General features: G+C 46.8%; 1 protein-coding gene across 1 annotated transcript in view; it reads left to right on the forward strand.

Moving 5' to 3' along the window:
• Window positions 1-2,573: 2,573 nt before the first annotated feature.
• Window positions 2,574-22,479, forward strand: part of HS3ST4 (heparan sulfate-glucosamine 3-sulfotransferase 4) — a 350,347-nt gene continuing 330,441 nt past the window's right edge. The window contains exons 1-2 of the mRNA XM_072942811.1: window positions 2,574-2,699; window positions 7,163-8,309. Coding sequence (XP_072798912.1) covers window positions 7,579-8,309 — 731 coding nt within the window. The 5' untranslated portion in view covers window positions 2,574-2,699; window positions 7,163-7,578. The remainder of the gene's footprint in view (window positions 2,700-7,162; window positions 8,310-22,479) is intronic.

Raw genomic sequence — 22,479 nt, forward strand, 5'->3', positions numbered from 1 at the left:
GGTCATAGGACCAGGGCTGCAACTACAAAGGCTGGAAGCAGGGATGATTCCTAAGCGAAAAACTGTAGCTGTGTTTTTTGTTTTTGTTTTTTTAAATTTTGTAATGAAGTGTAGTTGATTTACAGTGTTAGTTTCAGGTGTACAGCAAAGTGATTCAGTGATACGTACACCTACGTATATATACATTTTCTTTTCAGATTCTTTTCCATTATATGCTATTACGAGAAAGCGAACCTCATGTTAGACAGAATCCCTAAGAACCTGATGGGGCAGGATGTGCCTTTACTCCATCGGGTAAAACGGGGATTAACTGAATGGCGCTAAACTGCCTGGTGGGAAACTGCCTGCTAGTTCTGCACCTGTGTGTAACCTTAGCTTATCTGAATAGAAGTGGGACTGAAGGGGAGGCACTTGCTGGACCAGTATTGCTGCCTGCAATGCAGACCAGCACAGTGGCAGAAAAGACTGTCCCTTACGTGGAAATCTGATATTTCATTAACACCTCCGAAGGGACCTGGAGCAAGAGATGATATCTCTTAGCTCTGTTGTACCAAAGACGTGGAAGAATGAAGCCACAGGTTACTGACACCACTTCTGCTTCTGGAACCTGACAAGGTTGAATGGAAGTCTGCAAACCTGAGGGGCCTCACCCTCAGAGGCATTTTCATACCATCTGATGATCGTTATTAATGACTGAATGGGATTCTAGTAATCGGCCAGTACCTTTTGCCTTTTATGGTTATTTTGCTATAAGGAATCCATGCTAGAAGACCAGGAGGTGGACTGTGTTATTGTGACTTACAAAAGAAATACATGTTTGATCTCCAATCCTTTCCTGACTCAGACCTCCTAAAACCCTTGGAATTTCCATGATAAGAGCAATAAAGATGTCTTTTGTGATGTTAACGAGGTGACTTTTGGAAAGTCCTTAGGTAGCCTAAGGCTGGAGCCTGGTTGCCAGGGGAATGAACCATGTGATTAGAGGGTTGGAACTTTCAGTCCCTGCCCCACCGCCCCCCAACCCCCAACCCCCCCTCCAACCTCCTGGGAGGGGAGAAGGGCTAACCGTTGAATAAGTCGCCAACAGCCAATGACTGATTGGTCATGGCTGGATAATAAAGCTTTCATAAAAACTCAAAAGGATGGGTTTGGAGAGCTTCCAGGTTGGTGAACACATAGAGATACTGGGAGAGTGAGTGGAGCACCTGGAGGGAGCGTGGAAGCTCCCAGCCTTTTCCCCATACCTGCCCTGGGCATCTCTCCCATCTGGCTGTTCCGGAGTTGTATCCTTTTATAATAAACTGGTAATCTAGTAAGAAAAATGTTTCTCTGAGTTCTGTGAGACGCTCTAGAAAGTTAATTGGTTCTTGGGAACCCCTGATTTATAGCCAGTGGGTCAGAAGCACTGGCCACGACCTGGATTTGCGGTTGGCATCTGCAGTGGGGGAAGGTCTTGTAGGACTGAGCCCCTCACCTGTGGAATCTGATGCCGTCTCCAAGCAGGTAGTGTCAGAATCAAGTTGAATTGTGGAACACCCAGCTGGTGTCACAAGAATTTCTTGTTGGAGTGGGGATCCTGCTCCCTCATCCCCCCTCAAAAAACCCCACAGGCTCTGTTATTAGTACTAGAACCTATTTACAAACCCTGAAAGGTAAATGTTTTAGCTTAGGTTACCGTAACAAAATACCACGGAGCAGATGACTTAAATAGGAATTAATTTTCTTACAGTTCTGGGGGTTGGAAGTCTGAGGTCTGGGTGTCAGCATGGCCAGGTTCTGGTGAGGACTCTCTTCCTGGCTTGCGTCATGTCCCCTTCTCATTGTGTCCTCAGATGGCAGGGTGTGTATATATGTGTGAAAAAACAGTGATCTCTTCAACTTCTTATGAGGATGCAGTCCTATCGGATTAGGGTTCCCACATTGTGACTTCATTTTAACCTTATTCCTAAGGACCCTATCTCTGGATGTGTCACATTGGGGGTTAGGGCTTCAGCACACACATTTTAAAGTGACACAATTCAGCCCATCCCTATAAACGTATCAGTTCTTTTCTTCCTTACTTTATTCTTTTGTTCTTTTTTTTTTAATTTGATACATTTTATTTTATTTTATTTTTTTAACATTTTTTATTGATTTATAATCATTTTGCAATGTTGTGTCAAATTCCAGTGTTCAGCACAATCTTTCAGTCATTCATGGACATATACACACTCATTGTCACATTTTTTTCTCTGTGATTTATCATAACATTTTGTGTATATTTCCCTGTGCTATACAGTGTAATCTTGTTTATCTATTCTACAATTTTGAAATCCCAGTCTATCCCTTCCCACCCTCTACCCCCCTGGTAACCACAAGTCTGTATTCTCTGTCCATGAGTCTTTAGATTCCACATATGAGCGATCTCATATGGTATTTTTCTTTCTCTTTCTGGCTTACTTCACTTAGAATGACATTCTCTAGGAGCATCCATGTTGCTGCAAATGGCATTATGTTGTCGGTTTTTATGGCTGAGTAGTATTCCATTGTATAAATATACCACATCTTCTTTATCCAGTCACCTGTTGATGGACATTTAGGCTGCTTCCATGTCTTGGCTATTGTAAATAGTGCTGCTATGAACATTGGAGTGCAGGTGTCATCCTGAAGTAGATTTCCTTCTGGATACAAGCCCAGGAGTGGGATTCCTGGGTCATATGGTAAGTCTATTCCTAGATTCTTTTGTTCTTTTTCTAGCTTCTTGAGTTGAACACATAGCTCATTTGCTTTTAATCTTTCTTGTTTTTGGATAAGTATATTGAAGATGTAATCTTTCTTATAAGTATTGCTAAATTCCATCCATCAGATTTTGCCATGTAGAGCTTTCAGTTCCAAGTATTCTCTGATTTCCCCCGTGAGACCCTTTTCAGTGCCAGGTCCTATAAGTTCATAGCCATTATTAACATTTTTTAATCTCTTGCTCCTTTTACAAGTATATAATGTTCCTTTTTGTCCCCTTGTTGGTTTTGGCTGGAGTTTTACCTCCGGATTTCTATAGATGGACTTTTTTTATTGACAGGTAAAAGACACAATGGGGAAATATATTTGCTATATATGAGACAAAGGTTCTGTCTACACTGCTGGAACAGTGTAGATGTCTAATCTGTCATCCAGTCACCTCTGTGATAGGGAATGCTAATGTTGGTTTGCTGAAGTCATTCTGGTCAACAGCAGAGGAAGTTAATAAGTATGTTTTCATCAGCCATATAGTCTAGGTTGCGTTGTATTTCACAACCAACCCCACGTCTCAGGAGCTGAAAACGACCAAGGCTTATTTTTTTGTTCACGCTACAAGTCTTCAGGGGCTGGATCTACATTGTCCTTGCTCCGTGTGGAGGATTGCGTAGCTGGTGGCTAAGAGGGGCCCAAACCCCTTCCTGCACAGCTGCCAGGCAGGAAAAAACACCCCCATTGGTAAATCCCCCGCTGTCTGCCCAAGGTTCCGCCTGGAAGAGATAGTCTCACTTCCGCTTGCTGGTTTCATCAGCCAACATGTCACAGAGTCACACCTAACTTTAAGGGGCCAAGAAAAGATATCACTTCTGTGGGTCACAGGAGAGCCAACAATATTTGGTGAGTGGCAGTGATGACAAATATATGTTTACACGCTGTATTTGCTCTCTTTTCCAAAGCCGATTGTTGCTTTTTGTTTGTTTGCTGATTTTTCAAAAATCCCCTCTGTTATGTGAGTTATCATACATCTTTCTGGTAAATTTCTTCAATTAAAAAAACCAAACAAAACTGAAGCTGGCCAAAGTTAGTGTCTATTGCTTAAAAAAAAAAACAACTATCAAAAGCAATAGACTTGGCATTCCTTGGCAGTAGAGTTGCATTATGAATGCAACTGAGCAGCTTAGAAAAGTGAACTTCAGCGGACACACTGGGCTGCTTTTGAAGAAAGGATACACACATTTTTTCAAGGATAGGATTTTAATAGGAGAAGAAGCTGGGCATGGTGTGAGCCAATATTTAGATCCATATAACTTTTGGTAGCCACCGCATGTCAGGCAGGGAGCCAGGTAATTTTTGCATATGCTCTGTAAGTCAATTTAATTCTTTATAAAAACAATTTGGGGTGAGTCTTGTTACCCATCATTTATAGAAGCTGAAAATGAGGCTCAGGGAGGTGAAATGACCCGTCCAAAAGTCACTCAGCTGGCAAATGACAGCTTTGTTTTAACTCAATCATCTGATCGCACAGAGGTGAAACAGAATGATGTAGTGTGGATGTCTGGATGGTAGGAACCGTTTGGTTTGGCAGGACGGTGAGGTACATGACAGGTGAAAGGGCATCTTGAGTGCAGAGGTAATGAGGTTGGAGTCCATTAGAGAGGCAGTAAGAGGAAGGGTTCTGAGTCACCGAGGGCTTTGGGAGGGCTCTGTCTCAGAAGCATCCACCTGTTACTGTTGCCCAGGAGGAAGAGGAACGGCGCGTGCGGGAGGCCTGGAGAGCAACTGGAGGAATACTGCGAAAACTCAGATAGGCCTGAATGAGCATAGGTGTTGGCAGTGGAAACGGGGAAAAAAAAAAACCCCAAAAAACCAACCAAACAAAAAACCAAATTTACTGGGTCTCCAGACCCACTAGGAATTGCTGAACAGTCTGAGCTCCCACTGTGTAGCTGGCTCCTCCTTTTTATCACAGGTTTCTCAAGAACTTGCTCCCAGAAAAAGCCTGGACCAAGAGTAGAAGGAGACAAGTGGGGAGGGTATAGCTCAGTGATAAAGTGCATGCCTAGCATGCATGAGGTCTCTGGTTCAATCCCTAATATAGCCTAGTATAATGAATTAATAAATAAGTAAACCTAATTACCTACCCCCCCCAAAAAAAAGAAAGAGAAAGAGTAGAAGGAACCAGACAACTGCCTAAGTGGGAAATCTACAAAGCTCCCTTAAAACCCTCTGTTCCCCATCACTTCTGGGGCCTGACAATTTACCAGTGGGGCTCCATTCTTTGAAGAGTCTTTTACTAAAGTGTGACTATTTGGGGACAAAAGGGAGAAGGAATTCTTGAGAATTGCCTCATTAGCATCCTCCAGGCAAGTAACACAAATGTAGGGGGGCAATCTGGGTGTCCCAGGGAGAACAGGGCACACATGCACCACCTCAAGGGGGCTTCTCTGCTGTCACCGAGGGGCCCAAAGGTGCTGGATCTACTATTTCAACAGAAACCTCATCTCCAGATTTTTTTGGTGGAGCGCTCTTAATGTTTAAATATTGCAACTTGTTTAAATTTCTTCATATCCCTGTGTTGGCCATATTCGGCTTTGTTAGTCACCAGCTTGCCACCTCTGGGGTAACTTTTAACACCATTTTATCAAAACCTTTCCAAATTTGAAAGCACATCTTTCGTAAAACTAGACACTGAGCAAGCTCATTTGGATTGCTGGAAGGGTGGGAAGAGAAGTTCTGGCGGCTAGGCCCAGACTACATGGAGGCCCACATGCTGAGTATCCTGGTGGCTGGACCTTGAAGGGGAGATGGGTCAAGGCAGTGGCCACATTTGATGCAACTGGGGCCTCCGGGCTGACCACCCAAGCTGGGCTTAGGGCAGGAGGAAGAATGGGCCAGGCTTGTGGTTTCTCTTAGCTCTAGTCGGCCCCTTCCCATTAACATTACAGTAATGCCGTCGTGTGGTGTTAGAAAAAGCATCCCTAGTTACACGGCATGATTTACAGGACACCAGACTCTGCATTTCAGAGGTCTCCAGTGTACCATAAAAAATATATTATAAAGGAATAATCTTTATCTGAACTAGAGCTGCAGTGAAGGAAACCCGTGTCCAGCTGAGAGCAGCAGTGAGCTTTTGTTCACTCAGGGAAAAAAAAGTCCGTGTTCTTCATCTTATTTGATTAACATTTTCCCCCTCTCTTTGACACTAGGTATCTAGTTAATATTTAGACATTATATACATTTTCTTTCAACTGTTTTTCCTATTATGTGATCAAACAAAACCACAGATGCCAACCACACCAGCCTGCCAGGTGAAAACAGACTCGCCAAGCACCCAGCTGTGGCTGGGAGGGTAAAGGGGACTCCGCCAGCCAGCCCCAGGGAGACACTGGCCGCGGGTGTGTGCAGGGCCAGCCCTTGTCTTCCGGAAGCAGAGTTCGCTGGAGTGGCTCGGTTGACTGTTCTGCCTCTGCCTCTGCCTCCCACTGCAGCCTCCCATTTCCCCTGCCTCCAGGAAGCAGAGTCTAGCTTTGCATCTTCCAAAGCCTAATGATGTTTACCATTCCGCCGCTCCCCCCACCCCGGGGGGTGGGGAGGGAGGGGAGGGAGGAAAATCTCTCTGCAAAGAAAATACACTTTTTTCTTTTTTTAAATTCAATGAAGCGACGAACAGACACCCTCCAACCCAACTTGTCTATTCTTATTTGGAGCGATGATGGTCTCAGTCTATTTTAGTCCAGGGAAATCTAACTCCTTTAGTGGCAGTGCCCCCAAGGGGCGCAGGTGTATCTGTAGTTAAGGCTGTAGACGCGGGGACGACCTGATCTTCTGGCGCAGAAAGCACAGTCAGCCCGTGGCGGGACAGAGGAAGAGGCTCCGGGGTTAGGGAAACCCGGGATTTGTGTCAAAACTCCAGCCGTCAGGAGCTTCAAGATAAGATGGGGAGGCTGAAAAGATGGAAGTTGGGACGAGAATGCTGTTAAGGAGAAAAAAAAAAAAAACAAACCACGTCTGGGCCAAAGGCAGGAGGATATCCAGGGTGAGAGAAGGGAGAGTCTCGGGTGGGCCGAGTTGGTCTGGACTCCCAGGGGAAAAGGAGCAGCGAGAGCTCGCTATCCTGTGACCCCCAGCGCCCTGGTGCGCGGCACCGGCGTTGGGCGGCGGGCTCTACGTCCCTAAAAGTATTGGGAAAGGGATGCAGAACCCCCAGGCTCCCAGGCTCCCAAGCTCCCAGGGGAGGAGGAGCACGCGGGGCTGGGCGGGGAGCATCTCCGGCGAGTGCGTGCCGAGCTGTGGGGCACGGTCTCCGCTTCCCGGGGTGCCCCAGCCCCGGCGCACGCCTCCGCTCCCGCGCCCCCCTCCGCCGGCGCGCGCGAGGCGCACTCCCCCTTCCCTCGGCGGCGCGGGGCGCGCGCCCGGCCCCCTCCGCGCCTCTCCTCTCTCCCGGCAGAAAGTTAGCAGCGGGGAAGGAACTCGGGGCTGCAACAGCGCGCGGCGGCGGCGGCGGCAGAGGCTGGAGCGGGAGCCGCGGCGGAGCCGGGGAAGCGGAGGCGCCGCAGACGGAGCAGGTGCAGCCGGCGGGTCCGCGCGCCCCCCTCGGTCCCCTTGCCAGAGGCTGAGGGGGGTGGTGGTGGGGGCCCCCGGACGCCGCGGGAAGAGTGGGGCGGGGGGCCATGCGGCCGGGCTCCCCCCCGGCTCAGCGGGACAGCGGCCAGGGCCGGGGGCGCAGCGGCGTCGCTTCATGCAGCCGGGGCGGCTGGGCAGCGGCGGCGGCGGCGGCGGCGGCGGCGGCGGGGGCGGCGGCTGAAACCATGTCCGGGCAGCGCCGGGGGCCGCCGCCGCCGCCGCCGCGAGCCGGGAGCCGCGATGGCCCCGTGGCCCGCACCTCCTCCGCCTCCGCCTCCGCCTCCACCTCTCGCCGCGCCGCCGCCGCCCGGCGCCTCGGCTAAGGGCCCGCCGGCGCGCAAGCTGCTTTTCATGTGCACCTTGTCCCTGTCCGTCACCTACCTGTGCTACAGCCTCCTGGGCGGCTCGGGCTCCCTGCAATTCCCCCTGGCGCTGCAGGAGCCGCCGGGCGCCGCCGCCGAGCCCCCGCCGAGCCCGCCGCCACCCTCTCTGCCGCCTCCCCCCGTGCGCCTCGGCGCCCCCTCGCAGCCGCCCGCGCCGCCGCCGGACAACGCGAGCCGCGGGGAGCCGCCCGAGCCCCGCGAGCAGCCCGCCGTCCCCCGGGCGGACGGCTCGGCGCTGGCGAGCGGCGGCGGGGGCGTCCGGGACGCCTGGCTCCGGCCCCCGCCGGCCCCCAGCGAGATGGTCACGGCGCAGAGCGCGCCGCTGGAGAGGGAAGCGCAGGAGTCCAGCACCACCGACGAGGAGCTCGCAGGCCGGAGGGCGGCCAACGGGAGCAGCGAGAGGGGCGGCGCCGTCAGCACCCCCGACTACGGGGAGAAGAAGCTGCCACAGGCGCTCATCATCGGGGTCAAGAAAGGAGGGACCCGCGCGCTGCTGGAGGCGATCCGAGTGCACCCGGACGTGCGGGCGGTGGGCGTAGAGCCGCACTTCTTCGACAGGAACTACGAGAAGGGGCTGGAGTGGTACAGGTAGGACCCTGGGCTTGGCGGATGGGGTACGCGCGTGGGGCAGACCCGGACGGGAAGCCGCCGCTTCCCTTGCCCGTGGGGATTCGGGCGGCGTCCCGAGAGCCCAGAGCCCCACGAGGGCTCTGCCAACCCTGGCGAGGGGGACCGGCAGAGAGGGCTGGAGACTAGCCAGGGATCACTTTATTTTAAGGGCGTGGAGAGATTGTCCCCTGCTCTGCCCGCCTCAGGCTCCTCGTCCAGGGAGCTGCTCTCTCAATCTGCCTCGTTCCAAGCCTGGGAATCCCCAGCCCTCGCGCCCGCGGGGTGTTTCCTAACCCAGGCTCTTGCGGGGCCGTGCGCTTCTGTGTTGGGGACGCCGGAGGAATGGAGCAGGATAGGCAGATTGGCAAAGGGGCTTTGGGTTGCCCTGGAATCTCTCAAAATCACCCTCAAATGCATTTGCGTGGCTGGAATCCAACTTCAGTATTTTCAGTTTAGAGCATAATGAACAGGGAACAGTTAAAAAGATGATGCTGGCGAGCTGTGGCTTTCTAGTAAAGACAGGTTTTCCCCCATCTCCAGGACTTTCTGTCTCTCTTGCGCTGCGTGAACTCTGGGTCACTTTGCATCAGGAGCATCCGTGTCTACATGACAGTCGATGCCTTAAGAGTTTTTTTGCTGTGTACCCGTGCCCTTTATAACCCGCGCCTCCTTCGCAACAGATTGGAGCTTATGTCTAGCGAGATGTTTGTTCATCTCTCTCCTTTTCCGCCGTCTGCCAGCGGTGAGAGGAAGGGAGAAGAGAGGAGTGATAAGTTAAATGCAGGTAAAATAAATGAATAATCTGGCTTTCTTGCCAGACATTAACAAGTAAACAACACAGGTGCAGATGCCCAAATGCAGACCTTCTTTGCCCCCCGCCCCCATTTCCCTCTCTCCTCCTTTTTCTTTCTTTCTTTCTTTTTTTTTTTTTTAAATTTCTCTGGAAAACAAATCTGGATGGCTGGCCCCATCTCGGTTGCATCTCAGTAATTAATTGCAGTTGTCAAGCAGAAACACAGGCTTTGTCAGTTAAAGTGATGTTATCATCTTAACAGAGCCAATAGGGAAAATAAGGATTGTTCCCTGACAAGTCGCCTTCCTGTGGAAGAGATGTGCTATCTAAGTTAAACTACAGCCTGGGAAAGTTTTAGAAGTGACTGAACTTTGGAAATATGTGGTAAATGTGTGTATGGTGATTGATTTCTCCCCCTTTGAAAAACATGCCTGATGCCTTCAAAGCTTGAGAGAAGTACACTTTGGCATCAACATTCCAGCACATTAAACTGAAACAGCAAATGTGTCTGTTCATGCCTTGTCTGTTTCAACAGAGAACTAATTGCAATATTTTAGGAGACTTCAAACAGCCCCTTCCTATCAAAACATAAAGCAGCAAATGCCTAATTTAACTGGAAAATCAGTATTTATAACATCACAAGCCATGGCTTCCAGTTTGCAATTATAATTAAAAAGGTGTTAGGATGATTAAAGCAACAACAGCAAAATAGAAAAGGGGGTATAATGTCTGGGAAGGGGGTATAATGTCTTCCTGCCCATATACTGTGTATTCCGTCTGGAAGGTGTCAGTTGTTTAGTTTTTGGTTGTAGGAATGTTCTGGTTTTTGCTGTGGGGTAGCTGTGGTCCTCTGAGGGTGACGGTGGCTTTTTCCAATTCTAAATTTTAAAGCTCGGTATCTTGTGAGAAGTGTCAAGCGCCCTTTGGGGGAAAGGGAGGCATAAAGGTCCAATCTTTCCAACATGTGTTTGGGTTGCTTTGCGGCAGCTGGAAATGGAGAAGGGGGGTGTTTTATCCAGATGACTTAAATAAAGTTGATGAAGCGTGCGTGGTGGGTGGAACGTGTGTCAGGAAGTCCTATCATGGGGTCTGAAGAATCCTCTGAATGAAAGGATAGATTTTATCCTGCAGCTGGGAAAAGAAGGCATGTGAACTGCCTCACTGTCACGACGTGGCTGTTGAGGATATGATTCGAGCATGGTGGTACTTTCAGCCATCACTTGTGGTATTTGGGGCTTCGTGTCCCATAGGACTAAGGGATGTAGATAGAACTTGTTCCCTGGATCCTCACTGAAGAGGACCATGTGATATCTCTGTATCCTCTATCCCCTGCCCCAGCATCAGACCTATGGTAGATCCTTATTGTGTTTCATGGTGTTGATTGGAGTTGCTGGAGGAGGATCTGTCTAACATAGAGGAATCATTTTCCACCCAACCCTGGTTGTCGAGAAGACTCCCGGAAACTCTTTAGATCCTAGGAGAGCTCTCCAGCCTTAATAGGAATAGCAGTGCTTTGAGGGCACTTTTAAGGTTTCCATCAGCTCTGTCTCTTTAGGCTCCTCTCCCTTTCTCTCTCTGTCTCTGTGTCTCTGTCTGTCTCTCACCCATGTGGGAGGCAGGGATAGCATCATCAGTATATTGTGGAAGGAAAGCAGAGGCATTGATTCAAACCAGAAACAGAAACCTTTCTCTTGGTTCCCTGGTCCCAGTCTTTTAAATGGTGGCATCTGGACCTGAACTTCGACTTCCTGCCCATATACTGTGTATTCCGTCTGGAATCTTACTCTACTCTTTGCCTGATTAGAGATTCACAGGGTCATTAAAGTTTGGATCCTCTCCCCCATTTATTTGTTTTGTTTTTCTTTTTTCTGTTCAGAGTCCTTCCCAATAGCCCACTGATTCTGCAAGCGTTTGATGGTTGTGTTTCCAGCAGGAAGGAAAGCCAGGAGAAATGGGGGCTGCTCTCCACGAAGCTCGTCTGTGGATTTCCTCATATTTAGCTAAGCAGCCCCAGTTTTATTGCCTCTGTGTTACTCCTGTTACGTCTAAATCTGTGCTTTGTTTTGCTCTGGCCTATGCTGTTGATCTAATGTGATTAAAAACACATTTGAGATTAGAGCATATGCATCAGATTTGCAGGACAGGATACACTGATGGATTAGGATGGGTGTGTTAAAGCTTTGCAACAGCAGGCCTCACTTGGTGGATTGACACAAGCCAGTGATTAACAAGTGGGGGTAGATTAAACCCTCCGCTCCTCCCCACCGAAAAATGGGCAAGGCCACAATGTACCTTTCAGTGTGAGCTGATAGGCGCTGTCTGGGCAGGGACCTTAAACTCCTCTAAGGGGTGGGACCTTGTGGCAGGCCAAGTGTCTCCCATGGCAGAACTCATCAAAGTGACGGAGATGACATGAGCTGTGGTCTCCCTCGTGGGTTACAGACTTACAGTGACTGTGACCACTTGGCTTTGGAAGCCACTCGGCTACAGGGCGATGGGCAGTGACCTTCCATGGTTTCAAGTTGTCTTCACTGCCAGTGGTTACTCCTTGAGTCCAATTGGCTGGGGGGAAATAGCTCGGGAAACGGGGTCAGCAGTCCTGCTCACGCTACCCAGGGGAGAGTGATCAGCAGCATCCTTTGGACGCAGTGTCTGGGGAGAGAAGGAAGGAGGGCGGCTTAAGGCACCAGCTTATATTGAACACCTGTTATCGTTGGCGCTTTATAGACGTATTACCATATCTGGGTGACAGGATGAGGCTGTGCGCCAAAGAGCAGCATCTCTGCTTTACATGAGGCTCCCAGGGGTGGAAAACGACTTGCTTGAGCAACTTGAGGCTGCTCCGCTGGTCAGTGGTTGAGCTGAGATTTGCAGCCACATCTGTCCAAAGTGTGATTTCTTCCCTGGTCCCAACGCTACCACACACAGAATGCTAGCAAGGACTTCTCCTTCCTCCCTTCGCTCATTCAGCAGACATTTAATGATGCCCACCATGTGCCCGGTAGTGTTTTAGGTACTGGGGATAAAGTAGTAAACAAGACACAAGAAGTACTTGTTCTCCTGGAACTGACATGTTAGTGGGGGGTGGAGGTGGCGGGGGCTAGGGGAGACAGCAAACAGACACATCTTTTATGTACTTTTTAAAATGTGGCTACTAGAAAAATTTAAATTAACGCTTGTGACTCCTGTTTATTTTCACTGTGTAGCGCTCCAGTAGAGTACTGCTTCTTAAACTTTAAATGCACATGAATTTCTGGGGATGTTGTTAATGTGTACATTCTGATTCAGAAGATCTGAGGAGGGACCTGAGAGTCTGCATTTCTAATTTCCAAGGTGATACTGATGCTGCTGATTCTTGGACCTGCCTCTAAGTAGCAGGGGCCTGGAAAATAATTTGTGTGTGTGTGTGTGTGTGTGTGCGCGCGTGTGTGTGTGTGCACGCTTATGCACGCATGTGCATGTGTTATTTTAAATCAAATGATTAGGGAAAACCAAACGTGGAGGTGGTATAGGTGAAATGAAAGAGTGAGATCCTCCATGTGAAGATCTGGGTGGAGAGATTTTAAAGCAGAGCAAACAACAGGTACAAAGGCCCTGTGGTAGAAACAAGCCTCACGGCTTTACAAAGTATTCTTTCATTATTCCAAAAGCATGATGTTTGTAGCTGGACAAACCTGGCTTTGCAACTTACTAGTCATGTGATCTTGGTTGGATAACTGATTCAACATCACTCAGCTTCACTTTGTTTATCTGAGTAATTTCTTTCACGTTGGATTGTTGGGAGGAATAAATGAACTAATGAAAGTGAATATATTTTCTAAACAAACAATGAGTAGCCAAGAGCAAGAATCCAAAGGAATCCAACTACTGGGCTTTGGTCTCATATGCTTTAACCTTCTATCGCAGCTGTCATAATATTGACTGGAGTCTCTTATTGGGGATGTTTTTGGGAAAAGCCTAATAATGATTGGCTTTGCAATCTACATCTGCTTAACCTTTGAAACCAAGGGTCACCAACTCAGATGCCATCAGGGCTCATATGGATAATATAAATAAGTGAAATAGACTAGGTGGGGAGAAACTGGGGCTCGTTCGTCCTGTCCAAAGGGATGACCCCTACTATGTTCCAGCGACCCTTTTCCATGTGCAGATGTAGCGTCAGGGTGACCAGGTTTTCCACTTGGTAAGAGAAACTGGAAATCTAGGTTTTCATGTGAAGTAGCCTGGTTTTTAATGTTGGCAACAGACTGAAATTTTTTAAAAGCGCGCTGTGGGCCAGCACTGCGGGACAAGCAAAACACATCTGTGGACTGGATACAGCCAGCTGGCTACTGGTTTGCGACCTTTCAGAAAGTAACTGGCCAACCCATACCCTTTGCAGTTGCCAAAATTGCAGCTTACATGTGCTATTTTAGTTTAGACTTTTTCCCCCCTTTACCGATTTTGTTAACAGCATGGGGGAGATACCTCCCAGATATATTGCAACAACCACAGGGGGAGCTGGATATAAACAAGAACATGGAAACAAAATAGACAATCCACAAGTAAATTTCCCTTTTGTTCCCAATGAACGTTTTCTTGAAGGCGGGAAAATTCTCAGTGGTTCGCTTTTTAATCAGGAGCGCCGGAATTTGATCTGTATCAGTCAATTGCACTTATAAAATAGATTCTGGTCACGTGAACTAAGTCCTGAGAGTCAGAAAATTGGGTTCTAGGTTTTTCTTTACCATATACTAGTTCAGTTGGATGTCGAGTTTCTTAATAACTTCTTTCTTTCTTCCTTCCTTCCTTCCTTTCTAATCTATTTCTTACATGATGAGATTATATTGTCTCCATAGGGTCTATTCACCCACTAAACTACTTTAATTCTAGAGCAGATGTCTGTATTGGATTCTTCAGAGGGAGGAAGCTAACTGAGTAGCAGCAATGTAGTTCGGAGCACGTGACTATATCCCTGAACCAGAATCCACCACATCCTCGTTGTGTGACCTTGCACAAATTACTCAACGTCATCAAGCCTCAATTTCTTCATCTGCAGAATGGGCTCAATAGTGTTGACTTCCAAGGGATTATGTGAGGATGAAATGAAATGACATTCAAAGGGCCCCACACAGAGTTTGTGACACAGTCCATGTCCCTCTCCCCTTCGTCTCTCTCTCTCTGCCTTTTTTTTCTTTGTCTCCTTGCTTTTCTTTGTCATTTTCTTTCCATTCCTTCCTTTCATCCTGCCTGTCAGTACAGAAGACCCTAAAGAGAACGCTGTATGCGTTTTTCATTTGAATATAGCCTTTTATTTCAAGATTATGTCTGAATGAGGGATTTCAAACCCTGAAGCAGCTCTTAAGCAGCTCTCCAGAGAATAATCAAAACCAGATCCCAGAATTTGGTCTATTGTAACTTGAATTGAAGGAGAGGAGTCTGATTTCAGGAAGTAAGAGCAGCTGGAATGCTCCCTGAAGGGGATGGGGTAGGGAAGTGGCCAGGCTCTCTGGGCTGGCCTGCTGACGTTTGCTTGAGCCTGCAGTAGGAACTGATGCCGCTTGCCTGGATGGGTGCAGGGGCATTTGGGATGCCAAGGGCACGCCTGCCTTCCGTTTTTCGGCAGAGCTGAAAGCGTCTGAGAACGCGGGATGCTTCAAGAAGACCCCGTGAAACTCCCTGCCTTGGGATTTGGTGGCTTTCCCTGGGGACTTCTCCAGCCATCATGATCTGACTTATTTCTTCTTCTTTTTCTTTTTGTAAATCGTGCCAGGCATTTTTACTTTTAAATGGAATCAGGACAGAGGGCTCGAGACTTCGGGTGAATGGGGGATTGCTAGGGCTGTACACTAGAAAGTTTTAAAGGTTTTGGTTTTGCATAATGGATGGTATCCCTGGAACTGATTGAACCACCACCCTGTTAAAATAATCTCTTGATTCCATTGATTTCTGCGGTTTAACAAGCTCCTGTACAACTGTCTTGGGAACTTCAATCTGAAATTATAATTCACTAAGGGAGCCTTTCAGCCTATCTTACCATTAGTTAAAAGCAGACAGTTGATTTTTTTTTTTTAGCACTCACTAGTTAGGATTGCCTTCCTTTAAAAAACTTTGTTTCAACCTTTATTTACAAATGTATAAAGCACACATACAGGAAAGCAAAGCAACACATAAATAAGGCAGTATTGTTTTGATTGTAAATGACAGACATCGAATTTAAACTGTTACAAACCTAGAAAGGTGATTATTGGCTTATATACTTTGGAAATCTTCAGATTAACGGCTTCAGGAAAAGCTGAATCCAGGGGTGCAAATGATGTCACTAAGTCTTTGTCTCTTTCCATTCTTTGCCTTGTTTGTTTCTACCTTGCTTCATCCTCAGATAGGCTGTCTCATGACATTTTAGGCAAGATGGTAGGCAGCAAGTCTAGACAAGCATGTTTTATGATTATCAATTATTTGGACAACATTTTTCAGACAGAATTTTTCTTAAGAGCATCTGTCAGAAATTCCTGGAGATGCCTTTGGCCCAGGTTGGGTCATGTGTCCATTCCTAAAGCAGTCATTGTGCAGCAGTCCAGTCAGGCCTGGGGGATATAGCTACCCCTGTGGCTTGGGTGGGGGTGGGAGTAGGGAAGTAAGGTTATTCTCATTGCAGCCATAGGGATAGTTTCTCCATAAAGAATGAGGTGTTCAAACATCCTACTGATACGAAGTAGAGACCAGTTAAACCACAAGTTCATTAAACATATGAAGATCCACTCTGGGACAGGCATGTGATCTCTTGGACTATTTTAAGCTGGGAAGAGGTACAGAGGGTTTGGGGAGGTTCAGTGCGCTTGTTATTTTAGTTATTCATTTATTTATTCATCAAACATGTATTGATTGTCAACTTTGTGTCAAAACATGAGAAAGTCATGGCCAGTGATCTGAAAGAGCTCATAGAGTGGAGAAATGGACACATAAGTGATTATATTACAAGATAGTGAAAGTGCCGATAAAGTGCAGTTTATTCTAGGAATGGAAGGATGGTTTGATCTTTGGAAATCTAATAATGTAATTTACTCTTAATATGGATGAAAGAGAAAAGTCCTGTGAATGCTAAAAAGTCTGATAAAATTAAATATTTATTCCTGATTTTTAGAATACTTGCTAATAAAATAGGATTATACCCAAAGCCAGCATCATATTAAATGGGGTTAACACTGGAAATAGTCCCATTAAATCCAGAACAAGACCAGAATGCCCATTCTCATCACTGTTATTTACCATTGCTCACAAATTACTAGATAATACAGTTAGATATGAAAAAGAGTAAGAAAGGGGGAGGTAGAATTATGATCATTTACCAATAATTTCATCTCTTTTTGGAAAACCTAAGATAAGCAACTCCCCCCGAATCTATTAGAAACAGTAGTAGGATTCATTAAGGTGACCGGTAAGGAGATTACTATGCAAAATCTATAGTTTTCCATTATGCCTACTCCCAGCATTTTGAAAATATAATGAGAAAATAGTCTATTTATAGAACTCACCAAAGAGGCAAAATAATTGGGAATAAATTTTGCAAAAATTGCAAGGGACTTGTAAGAACATTTTACTATTTTACTGGGGGATGTCAAAGAAGAAAACAGTAAGAGAAAGCGTCTCCTGGAGAGCATGTCTTCCTCTTCCCCACCCCCCCCTTTTCCTGCTCCGTCTCCCTCCCCCACCTCCTCTTTTTAATTGGAGATCTTTGCTGCTAAATTGAGGTCAGATGTGTCTGAGAGTGGTCTGAAGATACTGCTTATATGAGCGTGGCCGAAATGTACTTCATACACAGGATTCCCTTACTTTCTGCGTTTTCTTTGACTGAGGAGAGGCTGGTAAGACGGTCGTTACTGTTGGATTCATCACCAGTGTTAGAAATCTCTGTGGAGGGCGGGTGCTGACTGCTTTGTATCCCCAGGATGGGGGTGGTAGGGTCATGCCACGGTGTGGATTAACAGGGGTGCACCCCTGTTGTTACACAGCACAAAACAAATCAGGGACAGGTGATGGTTATTTTGAATGGAACAGGGAGATGGACCGGAAAGAATCACAGCGGTGGAGTTGGTGAGACTCGTGGGCGGCAGGGGGGCACTTAATGTATTTGTATGTGCTGGGTTCTGCTCCAAGGAATGGATTCATTCCATCCTCCTAAGAACCTGGTGAGACAGGTGCTGTGATCGCTCATGCTTTACAGGTGAGGGAAGTACCTACTCAAAATGTGGAGTTGGGATTCAGACCCAGGAGTTTGGCCCCAAGCCTAGAGCATTCCCTTTCATTTGTCCCAAAGCTCTTTTCTACCAGAAGGATTGTCTTCCAGCGTCCTGGGCGTGAATAATAAATGCTAGCATCTCTGTGCTGGAAGGTTTTGATTTCCCATGTGTGCGTGGACTGGCTGGTCTGCAGGACAGACTAACTGTCGGCGTTTGCCCCCAGAGCAGACTGTGGACGTGTCTCCCTTTCTGTTCCGGGACCAAGCTCCTTCCCACTTTATTTTAATTTTCCGTTTCCTCCTCCTCTGGGAAAACTCTGTCCCCAGATCCCTAAATTGCAGGTATCTCCTTCTCTATCCTTCCAATCTTGGCTCAAGTTTCAGCTCCCCCCAAAGACCTTACCTAACTGCTTAATTTAAAAACCCTTTTCCACTTCCAAGCTCGTTACGCTGTTATATTTTCTTCAGAGCGTATATCACTCTCCCAAATCATCCTGAGTACGAAGGTAAACTACATAGGAGCAGGGTCTTGTCCAACCCGTTCTTGCCCATGCCCAGAACCAGAAACAGTACTGGACACACAGTAGGTGCTTAATAATGGTGGCTTATTAATCACTAATTCTGAATCAATGAATGACTGAATGAAAGGAGTACCTCCTGTGTGCTCAGTTCTGTTGCAAAACTCCAGGCTTCTGAAAAGAAAGAACACTCACATTTCCTGGGAACGCTGGGTAAGGATTGTTCTAAGCTCTATCAGGTGCTATTTTTGCAGGACTATTTTGGGTACAAGAAAGAGAAAGCCACTCAAACGAGCTGTGTGGGCTAGACAGTCTCCCCAAAGGGTCCCGGCCGCACACCACATTACCTCATTTATTCTTCCCGGCAGCCTCACAAAGCAGAGACTGTCTTATCCCAGTTCTACAAATAAAGAGAATGAGACCTCAGAAGGGCAGGTGACAGTCCCGGGGTCACACAGCAGGCTGTCACGAGACAGCGGTCTTTCCACTGTAACTTGTGGCTTTTGGCCCCTGGCTTTTGTTGGTGGGGTGGCCCAAGTTATGGAATATCCTGGATTCTTCCGATGCTCCAGAATAGCGGGATTATGTTTCTCTAAATGCACTATCAACATGATGTAATTGCCTTTTAATAATCGAACAGTTCCACCCAGGCTGTGTTTGATTTGTTACTCCTCATAGGTGTGGATACACCTTTCTCTCTGCCTGCAGAGTAAGGCTTCTGCAGGCGGTTGGAGGTTTGGGTGTCCCCAGAGCTGAGGAAATCTGAGTCAAACTACCTGAGTGCCTGTATCATAGGACAGTTTGCCTATTTGGGGGCTATATGGTATTTTGGAAAAGAAAACCCTGCTGAAGATCAGAAATTAAAGATTTGAATCTGAATTTTGTGTCTCCCTGGCTTTGTGTGCTTGGATAAGTATTTAGCCTTTGAGCCTTTGTTTTCTCATCTCTAAAATGGGAGTGACAGTTTCCAATAACGCCACAGTGATTTTGCAAGAACAGAGTAACGGTGATGTGTTGGGGTCTGCTCTATCTCCATACCACAGTTGTTATTAATCCACACACGTTTCCATGAGCTCCCCCAGGTAATTGGTTTTCTGGAGTGTTGCACTCCAAGGAGTAGCTGAAAAATATGGACGAGCACTCTTATCCTAAAGTTAGATTAAGAAGTTTAATTTACAGAAACTATGATCTACTATGGATGTCCAACACTGTGACGGCAAACTGCATAAAGATCCTGAGAATTCCTGGAGAACTTCTGTCTGTGTAATTCTTTTGGCTCATGTCCCTTTCTTTTATTTTTATTTATTTACTTAGACAGTTACAGTGTGTCAATTTCTGCTGAGCAGCATATGTCTGCATAGTTCCTTTACCTGACTCATGACCACTGAGGCATCATCGTTTGACACTGAAATAAACATAAGCTGTGGAAGGCAGAATAATGCACCCTCCCCATAACCAGGTCCTCATCTCTGAAAGCTGTGACTCTGCTGGATTACATGGTAAAGAAGATTTAAGGTTGCAGATGGAATTATGATGGCTCAACAGCTAAACTGGTCAGGGTAGATTATCTGGATTATCTGAATGAGCCTCATGTAAATCACCAGAGTCCTTTTTAAGTGGAAGAGGTGGGCAGAAGGTGGAGAATTTGAAGGATATAGCAGCTTGACAGAGACTTAATCTGCTGTTGCTGGCTTTGAAGACCAAGGAAGTGGCCATGAGCCAAGGAATTCAGGCAGCTTCTAGAAGCTCCAGAAAAGGCAAGGAAGTAGATTCTTCCTTGGGACTCTCAGAAGGAATGCAGCCCTGCTGACACTTTGATGGCAGCCCATGCACAGCCATTTCAGACTTCTGACTTCCCGCATGTTAAGCCAGTTCGTTTGTGGTCGTTTGTTACAGCAGTACGCGCTCCCCAGGATCTCCAGCACTCGCCATCTGGTTTCTTTTCCTCCCTTTGCTTTTTCTAGAAAGAATTGCCTCGGGGGCTCTTCAGGTCTCCTTCCAAACAGCAGCACAGATTTCACCGTCCACCGTCACTGGACTAGCTGCAGGGTCGGGGGGGGGGGAACCGAACTGTTGCAACACAGAGACCCCAACATACAGTGGCTTAAATAAGGTAGATGATTTTTCTCCTCCATAATGAAAGTTGATTTGCAAAGTTTGTAGCAGTCGGGGGAACGCAAGCTGAAAATAGTGAGTTCAGGAATACAGGTGTACATGTTTGAACAGCCGTCCTGCTGGGACACTCCAGCCAGACTGCACTGCGGGGACAGCTGTGCTCAGGAAGACCATTCAGGGACCCACATTCTGTTCTTTCCATTGAGCTACAGTCCCCTGGGGAGCCTGCTAAGAATGCAGAACCCAGATCCCATCCCAAACTTTCTGAAGCCAAATTTACCTTTTAAGAAGGTACTTAGGGAATTGTTCTGCGCAGAGTTTGAGAAAGGTGGCTTTACGGTAAGGCTCTTCCCCTTACCGTACAGTGCTGCCTGTGGACGTTTAGGGTCAGGAAAGTCTTTGTGGTGCGAGGATGTTCTTTCTTTCTGTACATTGAAGGATGTTCAGCAGCCTCTCCAGATGCTGGTAGTTAACTCCTCACCCCTCGTTTTAATAGCCAAAAATGCCTCCAGGCATTGCCAGGTGCCCCCTGGGGAGCAAATTTGCCTGTGATTGAGTGATAACCCCTGCCTTAGAGGGTTATTCTTCTGCGTGATCAGAGCTGAGACTTCCCCTCACCATCTACCTTCCATCAAAGAGGGTGGAAGTTCAGGAAGCAATTTCCTCTTAAGCACGTGGGGCGGAAGTGACTCTCACGACTCCTGGTCTCGTTCTGTTGGTGAGAATTCCGTTGCATGGCCACATCCAACTGCAGAGAGTCTGCAGAACATACGAGTGTTTCTGTGCCCAAGGAGGAGGGGAAAATGAGTCTGGGGGACAGTCAGCAGCTTGCTCAAGTGACTGACACAAGAATATGGTCATACTATACGTCTTTTTATTCTCTTCTTTCTAGAAGGGAATCCAGTTGGGAGAATGATAAATCGAGTAGGCGTTAACATTTTTTGCTTGTTTGTCTTTTGCAATTGGAACACAGAACTATTTTAGGAGGTCACAGGAAATTTTACAGGGACATGTAAAATTTACGTGATTCTCTAACAGTGTATTTTGATATCAAAAGTTCGGTATCTTCTAAACATCAGCTGTAAGTATTATTCTTGCAGGGTTTTTTTTCCCCATATAGATATAGTTGCCTATAATGACTGTTTCACATGAAAAATAGTATTTTTCTTCAATATTTGTAAAGATTATCTCATTAGTATAAATGTGTTTGATGAGCTGGAGACATACATGCATACGCACGTTTGTGCGTATAGATTGCTGCCTACCTGTCTTTGTATCTGTCGATCTGCCTTGGCACCTACGCTCATCTCTTGCCCAGACTGCTGTGGAAGACTTCTAGTCTTGTTTCTGCTAACGCTCTTGACCTCGGTAGTCTGCTCTTTACACAGTGACTAGCGTAAGTGCTCCTCTTAGAACAGAAAGCAGACCACATCACTCTCCTTCTTTCCATTTTCCAATGGCCTTTTGGAAAAAAATTCCAAGTGCTGATCTGCAAGCCCCCCTATGGAATCTGGTCCACCTCTTCAACTACATTCACTTGCCTTCTTCCCTTTGCTCCTTTGTCTGAGTCCCACGAGCATCCTTGCTGTACCCTGAGAAACCAAACGTGGCCATGACTCAGGGTTTTTGCACTTGCTGCTTCCTCTGACTAGGTTTTTTCCTTAGGTAACTGCTTGACTCGCCTCTTCCCTTCATTTGAGCCTCTGCTCAACTGTCCCTCCTCAATATGCCCTTTTCTTATACTACCTGGACTTCTTTGTGTACTCCTAGTGGTAGGAGTGCCAGTCATTGGAAAATGCTGGTAAAAACGGTGTTACCACTAATATTTGCTTAATTCCATGGTTATTATGCCCCCACTCAGATTTCTGGTGTCTTAATTTCCTGGTTCTTAATCCCCCTATCCTGAAGGGAAGATCTAGTTCTGATCAAAATGACCGTGACCTTGCTGGGGTCCATTTAAAAGATGTTCGACTCTCAGCTACCCCTGCAATTTAAGGACACTGCCACTAGGTGGTGGTGATGTGACATGCAGACTTCAGAGTCAGGCGTTTCCTGAGATGAAAGATGTGAGTGGCTTCAGGCTCCTCCCCCCCTGGGTTAACCCTGCCTATCTTGCCCCTGTAAAATAAGATGCTTTATAAAAGGTTCGCTTTCAGTAAACAGTAAACAAACCTCAAAGCAGATGCTGGGAAGCAAGTTTAAAACAAACAAGCTCAAATACAATTGGCTATCTTTTTTCTCTACCCACTTCTTAGCCAGTTTTAAAAATTAGTGTTCAGATGCAGAGAGGATATTGCCAGGCAGCACTTTTCTTTCCTTCTTGGCTATGAGTGTCTGAATGTGGACAAAATGAACATACCAGGTTTCCATAAATGTATGTTAAGGCATTTAATATTAGAAATTATTATTACAACATATATGCCAGATATTAAATAGGTAACACTACCCATTTGGACCCTGAACATCGCGTGGCGATTTCAACCAACACAAACCCCATGACCTCAC

Source organism: Vicugna pacos, chromosome 18 (genome assembly GCF_048564905.1).
Source record: "Vicugna pacos chromosome 18, VicPac4, whole genome shotgun sequence".
Taxonomy (NCBI): Eukaryota; Metazoa; Chordata; class Mammalia; order Artiodactyla; family Camelidae; genus Vicugna; species Vicugna pacos.